Genomic DNA, 16578 nt, shown 5'->3' on the forward strand with positions numbered 1-16578 from the left:
TAACTTGCTAAAAGACTCGTTGTCGTAAACGATGGGTAATTCGTTTTTCTTCATCATGGTCTTTCTCATGTCCATGTCTCCGCCCAACATGTCATACAATTCAGGACAAAATAAAATGGACAGGATTTTACTGCGTTCAAATTTCATCAAGAAGCGACGAGCTGTTTTGTGGTACTCCATGGTGACATTTTTGTTGACATGCTCCAAAGCTTTCAGAAACACGACATTAAACCTGGAGGTTATGGTGCTGACCAAATGTTGACCACTAAAATAATAGCCTGGGGGAATGAACAAGTGATAGGTGGTGCACTTTTGTGTACGGGTTTTCTTGTCATATTTGACATTGCTATCCATCCACTGTTGCATTTGCTCGTCATGAACTTCCACATCAAAAAAATTTTGATTGGGAAGGACATTGAGGACTTGGGTCGGGTGAATCATTTCTACTAAAGCCACTTCCCAATGGGCTTCGTGATCTAACTGGATGGCCTGAGGTAATTTGGCCGTGTAACAGCACAACGTGTTCTTGGGAAACACCTCCATGGAACTGTCACTGGGTAAAGTTAAGTAAAATTGGTTTTGGTGACTCATAATTCCAGAGTTCTGTGGCTGTCCGAGGGGTTACTGGACGTCAGAGGCGTGTCTCCGTCTAAAATGGGGTTCTGGTTGTGATTGAAGTGGTGACTGGCACTGGCACTGGACACAAGGTTCCCGGGGTTCCCGTTCGAGGTGAATTTCAGGGAGGGATTAGGAAGCAGGTAACCGATGCAACTGCTCAATACAATGGTCCACAATTGTTTGTCTCCTTGTTGCAAACTCAAATTGGCGATGGCTGCCCCGATGACACAATACACCACGAAGATTTGGCAGAAAAAGACGATTTGCGTTTTAGGCACACGTTCTCCACACCACACCCACAAGGGTTGTTTTTGTAAATCTTGCACAGAAGAACTAGGTGAAGGAGGAGTGGTCGACGTAGCTGCGTCTGCTGTGTGAAAGGGCATGATGGTCACTTCTTTTTATAGTCGATGACGTGCGAAGCGTCGATCCAAGAATCAAAACTGGGTGGATATCCTTTCCAACGTACTTTGACTTCTTTGACACGTCGTTTGCCCACTTTACGGGTTCTGCGTTCGAGAATGCTTTCGATGTCGTACACGTCGTCTTCTTTTTTGGTGACACGTTGTAACTCGGGCAAATAAAACGTTCCTTTGAGCACTTCTCCGTTCATGTCTTCCAATTTATAGACGGCAGGATGACGGCCATGCACTCGTCCAGTGACGCGAAACAATTCGGTCGTCCAGTTAGGTAAGTAACCTTTGTCGAAAGTGCGTTTGGTTTTGCCAATGCGCACCCAATCTCCTACGGCCAACTCTCCACTTTTCTCGGGGACAGCCCTCGTCGGGGACGTACCAAACAGGCGCTCAAACACCAACACTTCGTTGTCGGGAGTCACGTCTTGCGGGGCACGTCCGATGCTTCGATGGTAAGATTGGTTGTACGCTTGCACCAGGTGCGGTAAGATGTCGATGTACTTCAGAGTGTGGTGATGCGTAAAATATTTCCACATGCGTTCTTTCAAAGTGCGTTGAAAACGTTCCACGATGCTGGCTTTGGTTTCGGGATTCTCGGTGGTAAAAAAATGAATGTCACGTTTCTTTAATTCTTTTTGGAAAGCTTGGTTCAGAAATTCGGTGCCTTTGTCCGTTTGCCATCGAAGAGGGTGACGACCGCTTTGTTTCAACACCCGTTGCAGGGCTCGCACTAACTCGCTGCTCGATTTGGAAGTCAAGGGCACGACCCAGGCAAATTTGGAATAGACGTCGATGACACAAAACAAATATTTGTAGCCACGATTGTAGCTGGCCAAATGAGAGACATCGGCTAAATCGGCTTGCCATTGATGATCGATGCCTTCCACTCGGGTGCGACTTCTGGCAAACTTGCGTCGAATGGGTTTGTGTAAAGTGTAGGTAGCTTGTTCTTGTAACCATCGTTGCACTTGAGGTAAACGGAGACTTTTCAGTCGAGTTTTGGCAGCACGATACAATTTTTGAACTCCTGCGTAACCTGCAGGATGGGAGGGATCGTAGTAAATGCTGGCTAAGACTTTTTCCATTTTTTTTGTGTTGGTTGGTGTGTTAATAAGACACCCACTCTTGGAGGATGCTACTCTTTTTCTCTTGGGGTATTTTCTTGGATTGCAATGCTTTGCGTGTGCGGCCAGCAATAGGTGTCGAAGAGGAGAAGGATGTCTGAGCGGGGGATATCGGTTCTTGTTTCACTTCTGTCTTCACTTCTGTCTTCACTTTCTTTTTCTCTTGTGAGGAAGAAGGGGTGGCCATCATCTTTTTAATCCATCCAATTCTGGAGGTAGGTGGTGTTGTTAACTTGCGTACTTTTTCTGGTGGAGTTTGAAACCCTTCCTCTTCTTCTCCTTTTTCTGTCTTGTCACGGGTACTGGTGGTACTGGTACTGGTACTGGTGATGGTGCTGGACTTTTCATCAAGGTCTTAAAATCTTTCAGAGTGGGTAGAGCTGTTTCGTCTAAAGCTTTCTGGTGAAAGAGTTGCAGTCGTTGCAAGAGTTGACCATACTTTTGCGATTTTTCTGTTTCGGACAAATCTTGGCGATCCATCAAGGACTGCAATTCGTGTTGTAACTGGGACATCTCGCTCAAATGGGGATTGGGAGGTAAATGCGGGGTGTGTTGTTCTTGCCACCGATGGTATTCCATCCATCGTTTGTAAGGCACTAAAGCTAGTTTTCGTCCTTCCATGGGGTTGTCAGGGGTCGATTCTGAGATCTTGGAACTTCCGAGGCCTTTTTATCTTGCTCCCACCAGTCCTCCCAACATGGTTCCCAAGACTCCTTTCAGTATTGGGCCTAACAAGAGAGGTAAAATACCTCCACGTTGCACTAACATCTTCTTTTTTTGACGAATGGGAATTTTCTTTTGAACCATTTGGCGAAGAACGTGACGATGTTTGCCTAAGCATTGTTTCTGGTGTTTGGACAAAGGGATCGTGCCTTTCAAAACGTTCAAACAACATTCGCACACGGTATCGATGACCTCTTTGGAGGCTGTTTGAATGAGTTTTTTTCGTAGGGGTGGAGAAGCTTTGGACAGGACAGATAACATGTCCCCATGTTTGGCTAAACGTGGTGGCAGTCCTTTCCTTTTCTTTCCTTGGGGTTTTCTGGAGGGTGACATCTTTGAGTCTTCAGGAGCACCAAAAAACACTGATACCCGACTTGGTCACAGGCCTTTTTTATACTGGAACGCGTCGCCACTGATTGTCTTTACGTCGTATTAGTTTGAGGACAGGCATGACACGTCGTGCAGGGGTACGTAACGGACTAAATCGAGCCAGTTCTTGCTTGGACAAATCAAGTAAACTTTGCAACATGCCCGATCTTTCTTGAACTTTGATTTTGGGAGAAGGTACTTTGTGAGCAGCAGCCACTGCCACTAAATTGGAAGGTCCTGCCATTGGGGAAATTCTTTTGGGGGTCATCAACGGAGAAGTTCTTGGTGTGATCAACGTCTCCAAGTACTCTTCAGTTCTGGGTGTCATTAACGGAGAAGTGGACAAACGTGAAGCTGCCGGAGACGCAGTCACCGCCGTGGCAGGTCGTGGTTTGCGAGTGTAAGGTTGCGTCCTGGCCGAAGTGCCTCTCTTGCGACTAGTTTTCTGTGGACTTTTCTTTTCCTGGGGGCTTCTTTTCTTTTTCCGGGGTGGTGGTGGTGTCTGGTCAGAGGAGGGTCCTGCCACTGGAGAAGTTCTCCCTGGGGACCTGGTCTTTTTCTTCTTGGGGCTTCGTTGGACTTTTGTCTTGGGTATAACTTTGGGGGCATTAGGATCCCATCTTAAGAGTGAGCGAATGATGACCCCTCCTAGAGTACCGCTCCCTCCAGGTTTCAAAATGATTTTTTTTTGGTTTGAGTGTCGATGCGGGGATCGGCCAGTTGGACCAAAGCGACTTTGTTTCGATCAAAAAAGCGTTTGGTTTGATGAGGAATCTGAATGATTCCTTGGAGTAATTGACGTGCCGTCACCGTGAACCATCGTAAGACTTCTTTGAGACTAGCTTCTAAGACACGAGCTCGTGTTTGTGGATTTTTTTCTCGACTGATGCCATACAAGGCACGAATCAATTTGACGGGAAGATGCGACTGAAGGGACGTCATGTTCGCACTGAGAGTGAGACAGACGAAAAAGGGTCTGAGGTTTTTATAGATTTTTTTATGGGGAGTGAAATGAAGTCGAGGACGGAGACGTGTACAGGACAGGCCCTCCGTCTTGGCACCAGTGGTGAAACAAGTGGGTACGAAATCGCAAATCCTCGGGAGTCGTAGGTTTCAAATCGACGAGTAAATAGGCGTGTGGCGTTTGAGTGGCATCGTCGTACGCCTGAGTCAGCCAAGGCGTTCCTAACTGTTTGGCTAAGACTTGCACTTGCGATTTATCTCGAGGGCTTTTAAACAAGACCACGTAATGCGCATTGAGACTGATGGTGCGATGGGCTTTACTTTGTTGAAACAAATTTTGGGTGATGTAAACGACACTGGCATTACGGTGATGCCTTTTACGCGTGAACCACAGTTTAATTTCTTCTTGGTCTTCTCCTAACATGTCGTCGAAAATGACCAAATGGGTTTGACGGGAGTCAGAGACGATGCCGTCGTCTTCTTTAGGAATGCCTTCCACAAACACAATGGAATCGCCTTGACTTTCTCGCAAGAGGCTGTACGCCGATTGCCACTCTTTGTAACACCACACGATCCATTGAGGGGGTCGATCGATCAAATGATGTTTATGTTCGATCAAACGTTTGACGAATTCAGTTTTGCCAGAACCTCTAGGTCCAGCAATGAGCATGTTAAAGGGATGGCGAAGATACAAAGCCTCCCAACTGGCACGATCTAAGTGTTCGTCGATGACTTTGACAGTAGAGGAAGAAGGAGCAGAGACAGTAGAGGTAGCCATGGTGTGAGGAATGTCACTTGTGACACGAAAAAACAAACAAGACAAGAGTTTATATACTTTTTCAGAACACGTTTATTGAATGTTTTTTTCAAACATGAATACGAAAGACAAAAATACATAAAAGCCAAAGGCTTAAGTACAAGAATAAAAGGCACATGAACGTGGAATAAAAAACAAGTGTCTGTACAACAACCACATGTTTTGGGTAAAGTTCTAACCAGTTCTCTAGTAGGGGGTAAGGTCACACAAGTGTCCTCCCGAGAGGGTCTTTCAGGCCTGTCCACGACAGTCCTGTCCTGGGTGACGGGTTCTTCTGGCACCGTCACTAACACAGGTTGAAAAGTAACTGTTTTCCTTGAATAACTCTCGTGCATACTGGGCCACCTCTTGTGTCCAAGCCTCAAAACCCTGGTCTCGGTGATGTCCAACATTTGACTCCTAACCAGTCTGGTTTCTTCTTCGTCAACGACATGGTAAGTTACTTCAATGAACAATGAACTATTGGTCTTGGACGTTGTCCCTTTTTATATGCTGACCAATATCGATGTGACCGTACGCAACGTAAAGTGATTGGGAAGTCTCACTCGCTTCTGGTACAAGATTTGATAGATTTTTTCCAGGGGCCGACTGACGATGTGGTGAGTGGGTAAACGTACAATCTTGTTCGGTTGATAAGTGGTCATTTTAAAGTTTCCATCCTCTCCCGATTGCAAGGCCTCTTTCAATACCCCAAAGTTGACCACTCGACTGGTACGATGATTCAGAGTCAGTCCTTTCACTTTGCACGTCGTGTGCACTTCTGCTTGTTTGTCCCGGTATTCGTAGCCGTAATTTTTGGGACCACCACTGACGAAACTTAGAATCTTGTCGTCGGGATGCTCGTCTGTCCAGGCTCCTAAACGGTCTCCTTCGATGTCAGGGTGCTGTTGAATCGGGTGATGGATGTAAATGCAACTGTCCGTGTCAAAGTACAGGACGCGTTCTTCTAACAGTTCTAAAGCTTCGTACAATTTTAAGCGAGCATGAGCTGTCACGTAAGCCGCAATGATGACATTTCCAAAAGGGTCATCTTGTACAAAGTCCAGATCTTCTTCGTAATTGACCGAGATCAAATCCTCTCGAACGACGTCCACGTGTTTCATGTATTGGTTTTGTCGTGAATCATCTGGAAGTAGCGGGAAGGTTCTGTCAAATATTCCGTCTTGGGTAAACACGGTCGTTGTGCCATTTTACCCCACAAGCAATTTAACATCACTTTGGCAAACGATCGCCTGCCTTCGTTTTTTTCGATGTGGTCTAAAGAGATGCCTTCTTGTGCGTAGTATTTCTCTTTGAATTGTATTTGGTCTTCGGGAGTGTGACACCAGGAAGGATAGCCGCTGGCTTCTTGTTTCAGTTTCAAAAAGGCATCCACGTAGTCGGCGAAAATGCCTTTATGAGTAGGGTCACCCTTGTGGTACTGTTGTGTCTTGGGAAAGTGGCAAATTTCGTACACTTCTAACAGTTGGTATCCCATGTCCAGAGCTTTGAACAATTCCACGCTGACCCAGGTTCCCGTCAAGGCACGTTCTTCCTGGCTGTGATGGCAAGGTTGGTCCTGGTTGCACGTTTCGGCACAAGTACGGCACAAGGGAAACATCAGTTTGCCTTGACAATGGTGAGGTAAGACGGGATGGTATAGGTTCGTGGGAGGCAAAACTTTACACTTGATCAAGCCTTCGTATTGTCGAATGTTTTTCAGGTCGATGTGTTCCGTGAACAATTGCGGGTGCCCTATAGGAAAGCGACAATATTTGCACACGTAGGGATACAGCGAACACACGTCCAAGTATTTGATTTCTTCTCCTTTCTCTTCGTCGGCTTGGTACAGCAAACAGGTGGCATTGGTCCTTCCTCCGTACAAACTATCCCTCGGGTTCAGCGGGTCCATGAACTGGTAACTTTCCACGAGGCGTTTAAACTCGGGATCGGCTTTCAAACGGTGATCGTACTCGTGTTCCCACATTTCCACCACTTGGTATCCTTGCTGTTCTAACTTTAGGCGTCGCTGACAAGTGTCCTGGTACAAGTCTTCCATGGTTCGTTGCAAAAACTGATTTTTAGTGTCACGGTCAGGGTAACAGATGGGACATCCGTGAAATAAGCAACCGTTAAACTCGTACACGATCTTGGGGTTTTCTAAGTCCCAGCCATCTACCGAATACGTTCCGATGGTCTTTTCGCCTCCTCCGTTGCGGGCATGCTGAATCCATTTGTCTTCCTTGTCGCACAAGTAATGTAACCAACGTAGGGCTTTGACCGAGTATTGACGCTTGACATAGTGGGTCGTTTGAGGACTGATGACAGCCACGGTGTTTTCAGGCATGAATCGTTCGCGGTACACTAAGGAACACGCTTTGGCAATGGTGCAAGCTTCTTTCAAAGGATCGACCCCTCCGTGTTCCATGAACAGTTCTCGAAATTTTCCACAGCAACGTCGTAAAATGTCCACGTCGGAACGACAATACTTTAACATTTCTTCCTGAAAGTCGAAGGGATCAGAGGCATGAGCCTGGTACCAAGCGTAGAAAGCTTCTCGTTGTTCGGTACGCATGTTGTCGGGGTCGTAATAGTGAGCCTCAGGTAAATGGGGTAGAACGGCATGTTGATTGGCTTCCGTATTGAAAAAGTGTGGAAAGTACCCTTTAGCCATTTCTGTCATTCCAAACGTTTTAGGCATTCGACTCAAAGGCATGGCCAAGTAACTCATCGAATCTTTAAACTGTACTTGTCCCACTTGCATGAAAATGATTTTGGCTCCGTTCAAAGTGACTTTAGGACGTTCGGTGCCTTGTTCCGTATAGTATCTGAGAAGAAGTTGTTGTTGTTGTGGGGTTTAACGCCATTTTTCAGCACACGATAGGCTATATATGGCGGCCAGTGTTAATGGTGGAGGAAGAACCCGGGAAAACCCCGGAAAGAACCACCGACCCACGAGAAGCTACTGGCGTGCTTTCTCACATATCTACATTGGCTGAATCTGAGACTCGAACCGGCGCAGACAGAGGTGAGATGGCAGTGATCCGTAACGGCGAACGCTTTAGACCACTCGGCCACTCGGGGCCCCATCTGAGAAGAAACTGTCCATCGTATCCGGAGAAATTGTGAGCCATCACCGTGGCATGACGATGACAATCTCCGTAACGTTCGATGTCCTCTTTGCTCCATGTCTTGTCGATGGGGTCTAAGACCCATTGGGCAAAATCGGCTAACGTGTTTGGTCCTCGAAAGATTTTTTCACGTCGTCCAGGAATCTTGCTGCAGTGAGGGCAATGACTGAAGATAGGTTCTTGAATGCACTTCTCGCACGCTCGATGAGCCACGCAGAAATTAGGAATGTGAATGCCGGTCTCTTGCATGCATTCGAAATCGAAAAAGATGAAATTGCCTTTCTTCTTGTGACCGTCCTCTTCCTCTGGTGGGGGTTGGTATTTTTGCACGTAACATTCGTGTTCCAAGTCCACGATGTGGTGACAAATGTGACATTTTTTCTTTCCTCGACATACGTGTGCCTTGGTACTATTGGTACGTATGCCTTGTCCACACGTAGGGCACAATCTCAGGAGTTGACAAGCACATTTCTTCTGTGAACCTTGTGTTTTCAAATGTTGCTGGTAACAGGTAGGGCTGACAAACGTGCGCAGACAAGTTGAACAAGGCACTGGTTCTTCGCTCAGACAGGGTGGAGAGGCCAAACATCCTGGGCATTTCCATCCACAAGACTTGTGTTGCTCTCGATTGTTATAACCATAATCACATTTCTCACAATAATAACTGTATCCCAGGAATCCAGTGATACTGGTAATGGTATCGAAATGTTCATCGTGATAATAGACATGAATGTATTTTCCGTCCTTAAAATCTTGGCCTCGAAACAACAGAGTTCCACGCATTTCTTGAGGGTGCACTTTCAAGGTGTAGCGTGGAGCTAGGGCATCTTGCAATTTTTGCATCTCAGGAATGCCACAGGGTGTGTCTTTGGACAGTCCGGCTTGTTGTAACAGGAGTTCTGCTTCATTTCGTTGTTTGGCTCGATCGGATTGTTGAATAGTTTTCCAGGTTCTTTTCCATTCTACCGTGTCGTTCTTGTTGGCATAGGTTCGTCCCACCACGATGGCACGGGCTAAACACAGCTGGTCTTGAGGGTTGTGAATTCGGACGAGACTTGTTTTGGTGTTGCGAAGGTTGTCCACCAATAACATCTTTTTGCGTCCTGTCCCTTGAGGAAGAGAGACGTGGGCCATTTTCAGTGTGGCTTTACCATCGGTGATGTCAAACTGGTCATTAGATTGTTGTACGTGTTGAATCTTGTCCATGATTTTGGAAGGGGTTAGTTCTGCGGGTCTGCTAAACTCGATCCAAACAGGAGATTTCAAACCGTCGTGATCTATGGATAGTGTCAAGCGATCGTCTTCTTTGGGTTGACATTGTCGCTTGAGTGCGGTGAGCAAAGAATCCCACATCTCGGTGATAAACCCTTCTGCTTTCTCCAAGGGTACGTCGGCCTTGAAATCTTTAAACTTCACCGTGTAGGTGTAAGCCGTGGTTCTAAATTTTCTAGAGGAGCGCTTTTCCGTCTCTCGAATGGAATAGTACTTTTCAGGGTTGACTAAGGGTGGTGAACTTGGTTTAGAGGGTTCGGATTCTGGTTCACTCATGTCCTCTTCAAAATCACTGGCATGAATTTGTGCCAAGATTTCAGCCCTGGTACGAGGCGATAGATCACGTTTCTGCCTCTTACTTTCTTCTTCTTTCTTCTCGAATGAATAGGATCGTTTCATCTTGAGTGCAAAACGTCAAATGACTCAAGTTCAAACACCATAGACTAATTTATAGTCATGGCAAACCAGCGTATATAAAAAGGGTGTGTCTTGTCCTTTCACTATTCATTTCACTCTCAAACCGAGGAGAACAATGGAAGAGACTAGCCAAATCGAACGTTTCGTCAGAGCTTTGCGAGGGGTCATTAGAAAATTCTATCCAGACCAGCCGACAGACTACTCTCCTTCCTTTCGAGATAAGAGTCAGGATACTTGCTATATCTGTCAGAATAAAGGGCATTGGTCTTCAGAGTGTCCAGACCGTCAAAAAAGAAAAAAAACAGGGGCTAAAAAAGACAAAAGTCAAGATACCTGTTATTATTGTAAAGAAAAAGGACATTGGTCTCCAGATTGCCCAAAAAAGAAACAAGAGGAGTCAGAAGAAAAGAAGGATTCTTCAGAAGAAGAGAGGGATTCTTCGGAAGAAGAGAGGGATTCTTCGAAAGAAGAGAGGGATTCTTCAGAGGAAGAAAGAAGACAATTCTATTTAAAAGAAGCAAAGAAACAGGAGAAGAAAAGAAGAAGGGAAGAAAATGAGGAAAAAACGGTGAAGAAATTCAAAAAACAGAGAGACTAAACAAGGAGAAAGAAGAAGTCAATGAACTTTTAATTAAAGTGTTGTGCTGTGAATTGGATTGTAAAAAAATGGATAAAAGAATACATGAATGATATAAGGTAAGTGTCTTTGAGTTTTGATTTTAAAATAAGAAGCTACACTCACGCACTCATACACAGACACGTACTATAAGGGTAAAATGGGTGGGGTTTATTTTTGAGTTATTGGCAAATTGAAATTGTATTTCTTTTCGAGAAATGTGGGTGGCCCTGAAAAGGGCCTTTTTATTTTGGTGTAGGGGTGAGTTTAACCAATCAACTTTAACTGCCTTAAGCCTTTGCCACGGCCAAGGCCTACTTCTGATGATTGGGTTGAAATCACTAAGGGCGGTACGATAGGCTTAGTCACAGGGTTGGCGTGTTTAGCTCGGGAAGGTCGTATTCTCTTCGGTCGTGATAAAGAAGTCTGATACATTTGTTTCAGACTTCTTAACTCCGCTAAAATGTCCAACAGTACCGTAGCCGTTTGATTTTCACCCTCTTGTTTCTTTGCTGCTACTTCTTCTTGCTGTTGTTGCTGTTGTTTTTTTCTTACCTCTTCTTGTTGCTGTTGCTGTTGCTGTAGGAGAAAAGCTTGTTCCGCTTCCTTTTGTCGTTGCATAAATTTCTCCAATTCTTCTTTCTGTGTCTGTCTAAAATTCTCCACTTGCGGTCATGAAGAAGGTAACGAAGGTTCCGGAACAAATTCTTGCGAGGTAAGAAAATCCACAAAATCCCAATGTACCTCTTCTGAAAGTAAGTCCGGGTTCCCTTGGGCAGTCTCCCCTGCTGGTGCACCCCAATGGATCGTTTTCTGAGTTTCCGTCATATTGAATCACTGTCGCATAGATTGACTGCACACAAGCGCTAACGAATCTATATAGACCACGTGACGTCACAGACTGCTCTCTTCGGATTGGATGCGAGCTGACTGAATTTTGTAACGCGTGTTCGGATTGGTGAATGAATTCAATCCGTTTCAATCCTTCCTGTACCTATAAATAAGCGCAGTTCACTGCATTGATTCACCTATTCTCGTCGCTTCAAGATGTGGACCACAGTTGAGTCATCCACCCTTGTGTCTTCCATGATATTTAGGACGGACATGCTCATGTATGTCAAGTCCAAGTGGACTGTTGTTGATAGGACAGATACTAGTCAATGGATGAGGAGAGTTTACATAGAAAGACAAGGATGTCTCAAGAGGGTACTTGTGTATGGATCGGCAGTTAGAAGGAGTTTAAGAAGAAGAAGAAGAAGATGTGACAGATGCCATCTATGTTAATATTAATATTAACATAAACCCAAAGACCCTTTTCAGGGCCAGCCATATTTCTCGAAAAGAGATAGCCTTTCCATTGCCTACCCCTTTTTTTTAAAATTTAAATTTAAATTTAAAAAAAAAAAAAAAATCCCATATTCAATTCCCCTTGTCCCTAGACAAACCCAAACTCTATTCCCATGTTAATTTCCCCTTGTCGCTAGACAGACCCACACTATAGTTCCATGTTAAATTCCCCTTGTCGCTAGAGTGACCCACGATTTTTCTCCATGTTAATTTCCCTTGACGCTAATCTGACCCACGATTTTTCTCCATGTTAATTTTCCCTTGACGCTAGAGTTGCCCAAGGGGTCTTGTAATGCTAATTCCCCTTGACGCTAGGGTGCCCCCATTTACTACTCTTATTCATTAAAATGTCAAATTTTGCTGCATGCAGATCTTTCCGGAATACACATGCGCACACTTTAGACACTTACCGATATTTTGGTAACGTCCATATCTAGAGAGAAATTTTAAATGGCCTCGGGACAGAGGTTTGTGATATTCCACGTGATTTACATGTCACGAAACATAGGATTTGATCCCTAAATAAAATGCAAATGTCGCCAAAAAGTGCATAAAATGTAAACCGATGTGTGCAGACGAAATTGATTTCAAATTTTTGCATGTTTTAAGGAATAGGCGATATCAACCTCTAAACTGCTAGTTAATATCGCCACGGGTGCAGGGTTGATTTATCGGCCTACTAGACTGGTTGTAAGAAAATAAACATTACAACTTTCTGCGTAAATACCAGATATATTTCGTTTTGATGTACAACAAGCGATATATTATAATATGACTTTGTTTGTAGTACACGATTTTAAAAAGAGAATATCCTCTATACATATAGTATATGTATTTTGTAAGTTTGGATGGACGCAAGAATTTTTCCCAATGATTTTTGGACTGATTTAGTTTAAAGAGAGTATGTATGTATGTATGTATGTACGTATGTATGTATGTATGTATGTATGTATGTATGTATGTATGTATGTATGTATGTATGTATGTATGTATGTGATGGATGGATGGATGGATGTAATACATATGTATGTATGTATGTATGTATGTATGCTGTTCTTACTTCCCAGTCAGAGAACGTCCATTGGAAAGCCGTAGGACGTATGTGGCTGTGTTGTATATCTATGGAGTGACTATCATCCTGGCGTGTTGTTGTGGTACAGGATAATTGAGCCCTACAAAATTATCAGGATATCATTATCTGTCGACCTTACTACCATTTTTCTGCTTTCGTCTCCTGTCCTTATGTAATGAGAGTAAGAGAGAGAGAGAGAGAGGGAAGTTTGATACGGTGTATTAGCATGAGTGGAGAAGCAGCGAGGGACAAAATGATATAATTCCACGTAACCAGTGAAATATGTCTTTCTATCTACTCAAAAAACTTTTGTGTTATATATATATATATATATATATATATATATATATATATATATATATATATATATATATATATATATATATAAGGTAAACACCGTCGAACTTTACTGTGCCAGTGTGATTAACTATTCCATTACTATATCGATAAAAACAACTTGGAAGATAATTAACAATAATAACATTTGCACTGTGTCTCATGCAAATAATGCTTCAAACTGTGCATTTTGTCATGTTAATGACTGTATTCAAACAAAAAAGAAGAGGCTTAAATTTTCGTATAAACATTTCTTGTCCGGACTGATAAGTAAACATTGTTGGGGTCGGGGTGATGTAGAAATATCATGATTTCAGAACGCAACATCTTTAAATAAAACATCTCTGAGTGACTGTGAGTTTACCAGTATATCTTTTTATTTGTTCATTTCTGCATTTAATCGTGAAAGTTTGGCTTAGCAACCTTGTAGTCAAGTTCGGTAACAGACGCATCACATACATTTTGATCGTCACTTAAATTCAGTTTTCAGTCAACTCTCATCGTTTTCAAATATGAAGATAACTGTGTGGAGTTAGAATCACTATCTAGACAATTTTAGTAGTATATTTAACCAAGCGTTTTTTCCTAAATACATGTCCGTTTGTCGTGGATTGTGAAGGGCATACGATACTGTATGGGTGACAGAATATCGAATATATGAAGGGCATACGATACTGTATGGGTGACAGAATATCGAATATGTGAAGGGCATACGATACTATATGGGTGACAGAATATCGAATATATGAAGGGCATACGATACTGCATGGGTGACATAATATCGAATATGTAGAGGGCATATGATACTGAATGGGTGTCAGTATCGAACAGCAATAATTCATGATAATTCGGTCACTACTAGTTTGCAGGATTCATGTGGAAAAATAATTTCAAACAGTTAATACTTGAAGAGTACATTTTGTTTTGGAAGTTAGGTTTTAGGCATTTGTTATAACACCTCCTTATTCAGTAAATAAATATATCCTTGTGGGTCTTCAGTAAAGAAAACATTTTATGATCAATTCATCCTGATGGAGAGAGAGAGAGAGAGAGAGAGAGAGAGAGAGAGAGAGTATACTTTCTTATGGATATAAAGATTTGAATAATAAGATTTGATTTGATTTGAAGGTAGATATATTCCTTAACTAGAAAATAAAAATAAAAATAGTTCCAAAAGGTGTACAATTTATAAGTTACAAGGAAAGTAATTAAGTAGCAAGTACCATTAATTGTAGTACGAGAAGCAATGGTTGTAATGACGGTAGAGTGGTGCCTTTGCTAAAAATATTACATCTACTATTGGTGATGAAAATGATCATTAAGAAACATGATTGCAACTACTTAAGACGAAGACGACGACGAAACTACGAAAATGTTGCTGACAGTGACGGAATATATTGCCAAAACCCTTTCTAAATTTCGTTAAGTATATCAGATTTACTTGATAATTGTAGGCCGATCCTTACAAAACAAAGAGCATCGAGTTACCTTTCCTTCGCTTTGGCACACACTTTGAAGAAGACATCACACTCGTTACACTTGAGTGGTCCAATCATAATCAAATGTGAACCGTCACAGCAATCCCGAGGCGTAGCTTCGTAATGGACTAATTCTAGATTCACACCGAAGGACCCAAATACGACCTCATAAAAATTCTGGAGGAAAAACAACCATTTAGGATAAATATCAATGTTACTGTGTTTTAGTTTTGATGTACTTAATTGTTTGAAGGGGTGGGGTGTGATTTTCGCTCGTCTGGGGATGGATAGAACCTTAGTTGAAATACCTATGATGGTCAAAGTGTAAGAAGTGTACCTGCGTGATGAAAATGCCGTTCAACGGTAACTTTATAATAGGGCACACTGGTCAACGTGCCAAATATTATCCAATGAAAATAAAGAAAATTCTTTATCAAATTATTTTATTATTTCATCTAACATATACAGGTTCTAAAGGAATGAAAATTAACTAAATTTAAATAAATCCACTATAGATCCCTGATTAATATACTTGTACTCCAATATATTTGAGGTTAGATTTAGGACCAGACAAATATATTTATTTTCACATATTAACCACTTTGAAATAAATAGATGAAGTGGGTTTGACTAGTGATTAATATGTGGAAAAAAACCAATATAAAAAACCCCACTGGAATATAATCTGCATATCGTGATTAAAATCCATGAAAATATAGAAGTGTAACATTGATTTTTCATACCTGGATCAGCAAGAAGAGAGCGAGATTCCATAAAGCCATACTTCTGTGCAGGTCAAATATAGTTTGCATGCTGATGAGTGTATGAAGCTGACTAAGTGAGTCAATCTTGTCTTGTACCGTGTGAGCCGTTCCCATCACCTTATTAAGTTACATCACGATAACAAAAATGACCGCAAACGTAAACATGTTATCTTGACAAGAAGGTAATGACCACCCCGTCGCACGGTCAGTTATCGACCTTATCGCACTTGTACCATGGTACCTATATCATGGTAATATATACCACAGATGAACAGTTGCTGCAGAAAGTAAGGAAACAAGAACAAGTTAAATTTCAACTAATGCGCTTTAGTAATATTGAACAAAACATTCTACCTACATCCAGAAAGCTAAAAGCTTTCCAATTTTATCATATCCCTTGAAGCCCTGAAAGGACATTGTTGATTTTTATGAGATTTTTTCGAATTTGAAGAAGACAAAATATGTTTATATATTTTGCATAAACTGACTCCAAGTTTCTATATAATGACCCCAAATTAAATTACTGATTTATTTTCAAATTATAGAAAGAATGAAAAGATAAAGTTTGTGTAAGATTTCAATTTCATAAGGTGTCGTCTGAAATTTAATGCAATTTTTAAAGTATAGCACAAGGTAAAGCCTCATATAGTCCGTTCAAGAGAATCTTTAAGGAAAATCCACATTGTAATATTCAAACATAGGGGTATTTGACGCCGCTCAATGCGAAAAGTACAAATTGTAAACATATTTAAAATGCGGTCTTAATTCCCATAATGCTTATAGTCATAAAAAAACATGAGCCCAAGACTAGTCCCGTAATAAGTTTAGCACTGTTGGTGGAGTGATTGGTGTGTATAACAGAGGTCTCGAATTCGAGTCCGATGCAGGACTTTATTTTCTCTTTTATTATCGTATTAACCTGTCAAAATGAAGCTGCGACACTTTACTTGTCTAGATATTTAAACAAACCACTACTATCGTTTCTTTCTTCTGAACATTGTTTATTTATAGTTTTTTTTTTAAAAAAAAACATGAATATGGATAAAATACAGTAGCACATTTTGCTTTGCCGTATGATAATAAAGCATGCATCCTGTCCCGTGCTCATGTAGAAGAGCAACAAATTGCTTATGCGT

General features: G+C 42.2%; 1 protein-coding gene across 1 annotated transcript in view; it reads right to left on the reverse strand.

Moving 5' to 3' along the window:
• The window catches only part of LOC149805905 (uncharacterized), a 35133-nt gene extending 19571 nt beyond the window's left edge, over nt 1–15562 (reverse strand). The window contains exons 1-3 of the mRNA XM_089950668.1: nt 15422–15562; nt 14689–14855; nt 12853–12964 (exon numbers count right to left, since the gene is read on the reverse strand). Of these exons, the coding sequence (XP_089806794.1) occupies nt 12853–12964; nt 14689–14855; nt 15422–15556 (414 nt within the window). The 5' untranslated portion in view covers nt 15557–15562. The remainder of the gene's footprint in view (nt 1–12852; nt 12965–14688; nt 14856–15421) is intronic.
• Nucleotides 15563–16578: the final 1016 nt, after the last annotated feature.

Source organism: Sinohyriopsis cumingii, chromosome 2 (genome assembly GCF_028554795.1).
Source record: "Sinohyriopsis cumingii isolate HCF-2022 chromosome 2, ASM2855479v2, whole genome shotgun sequence".
Taxonomy (NCBI): Eukaryota; Metazoa; Mollusca; class Bivalvia; order Unionida; family Unionidae; genus Sinohyriopsis; species Sinohyriopsis cumingii.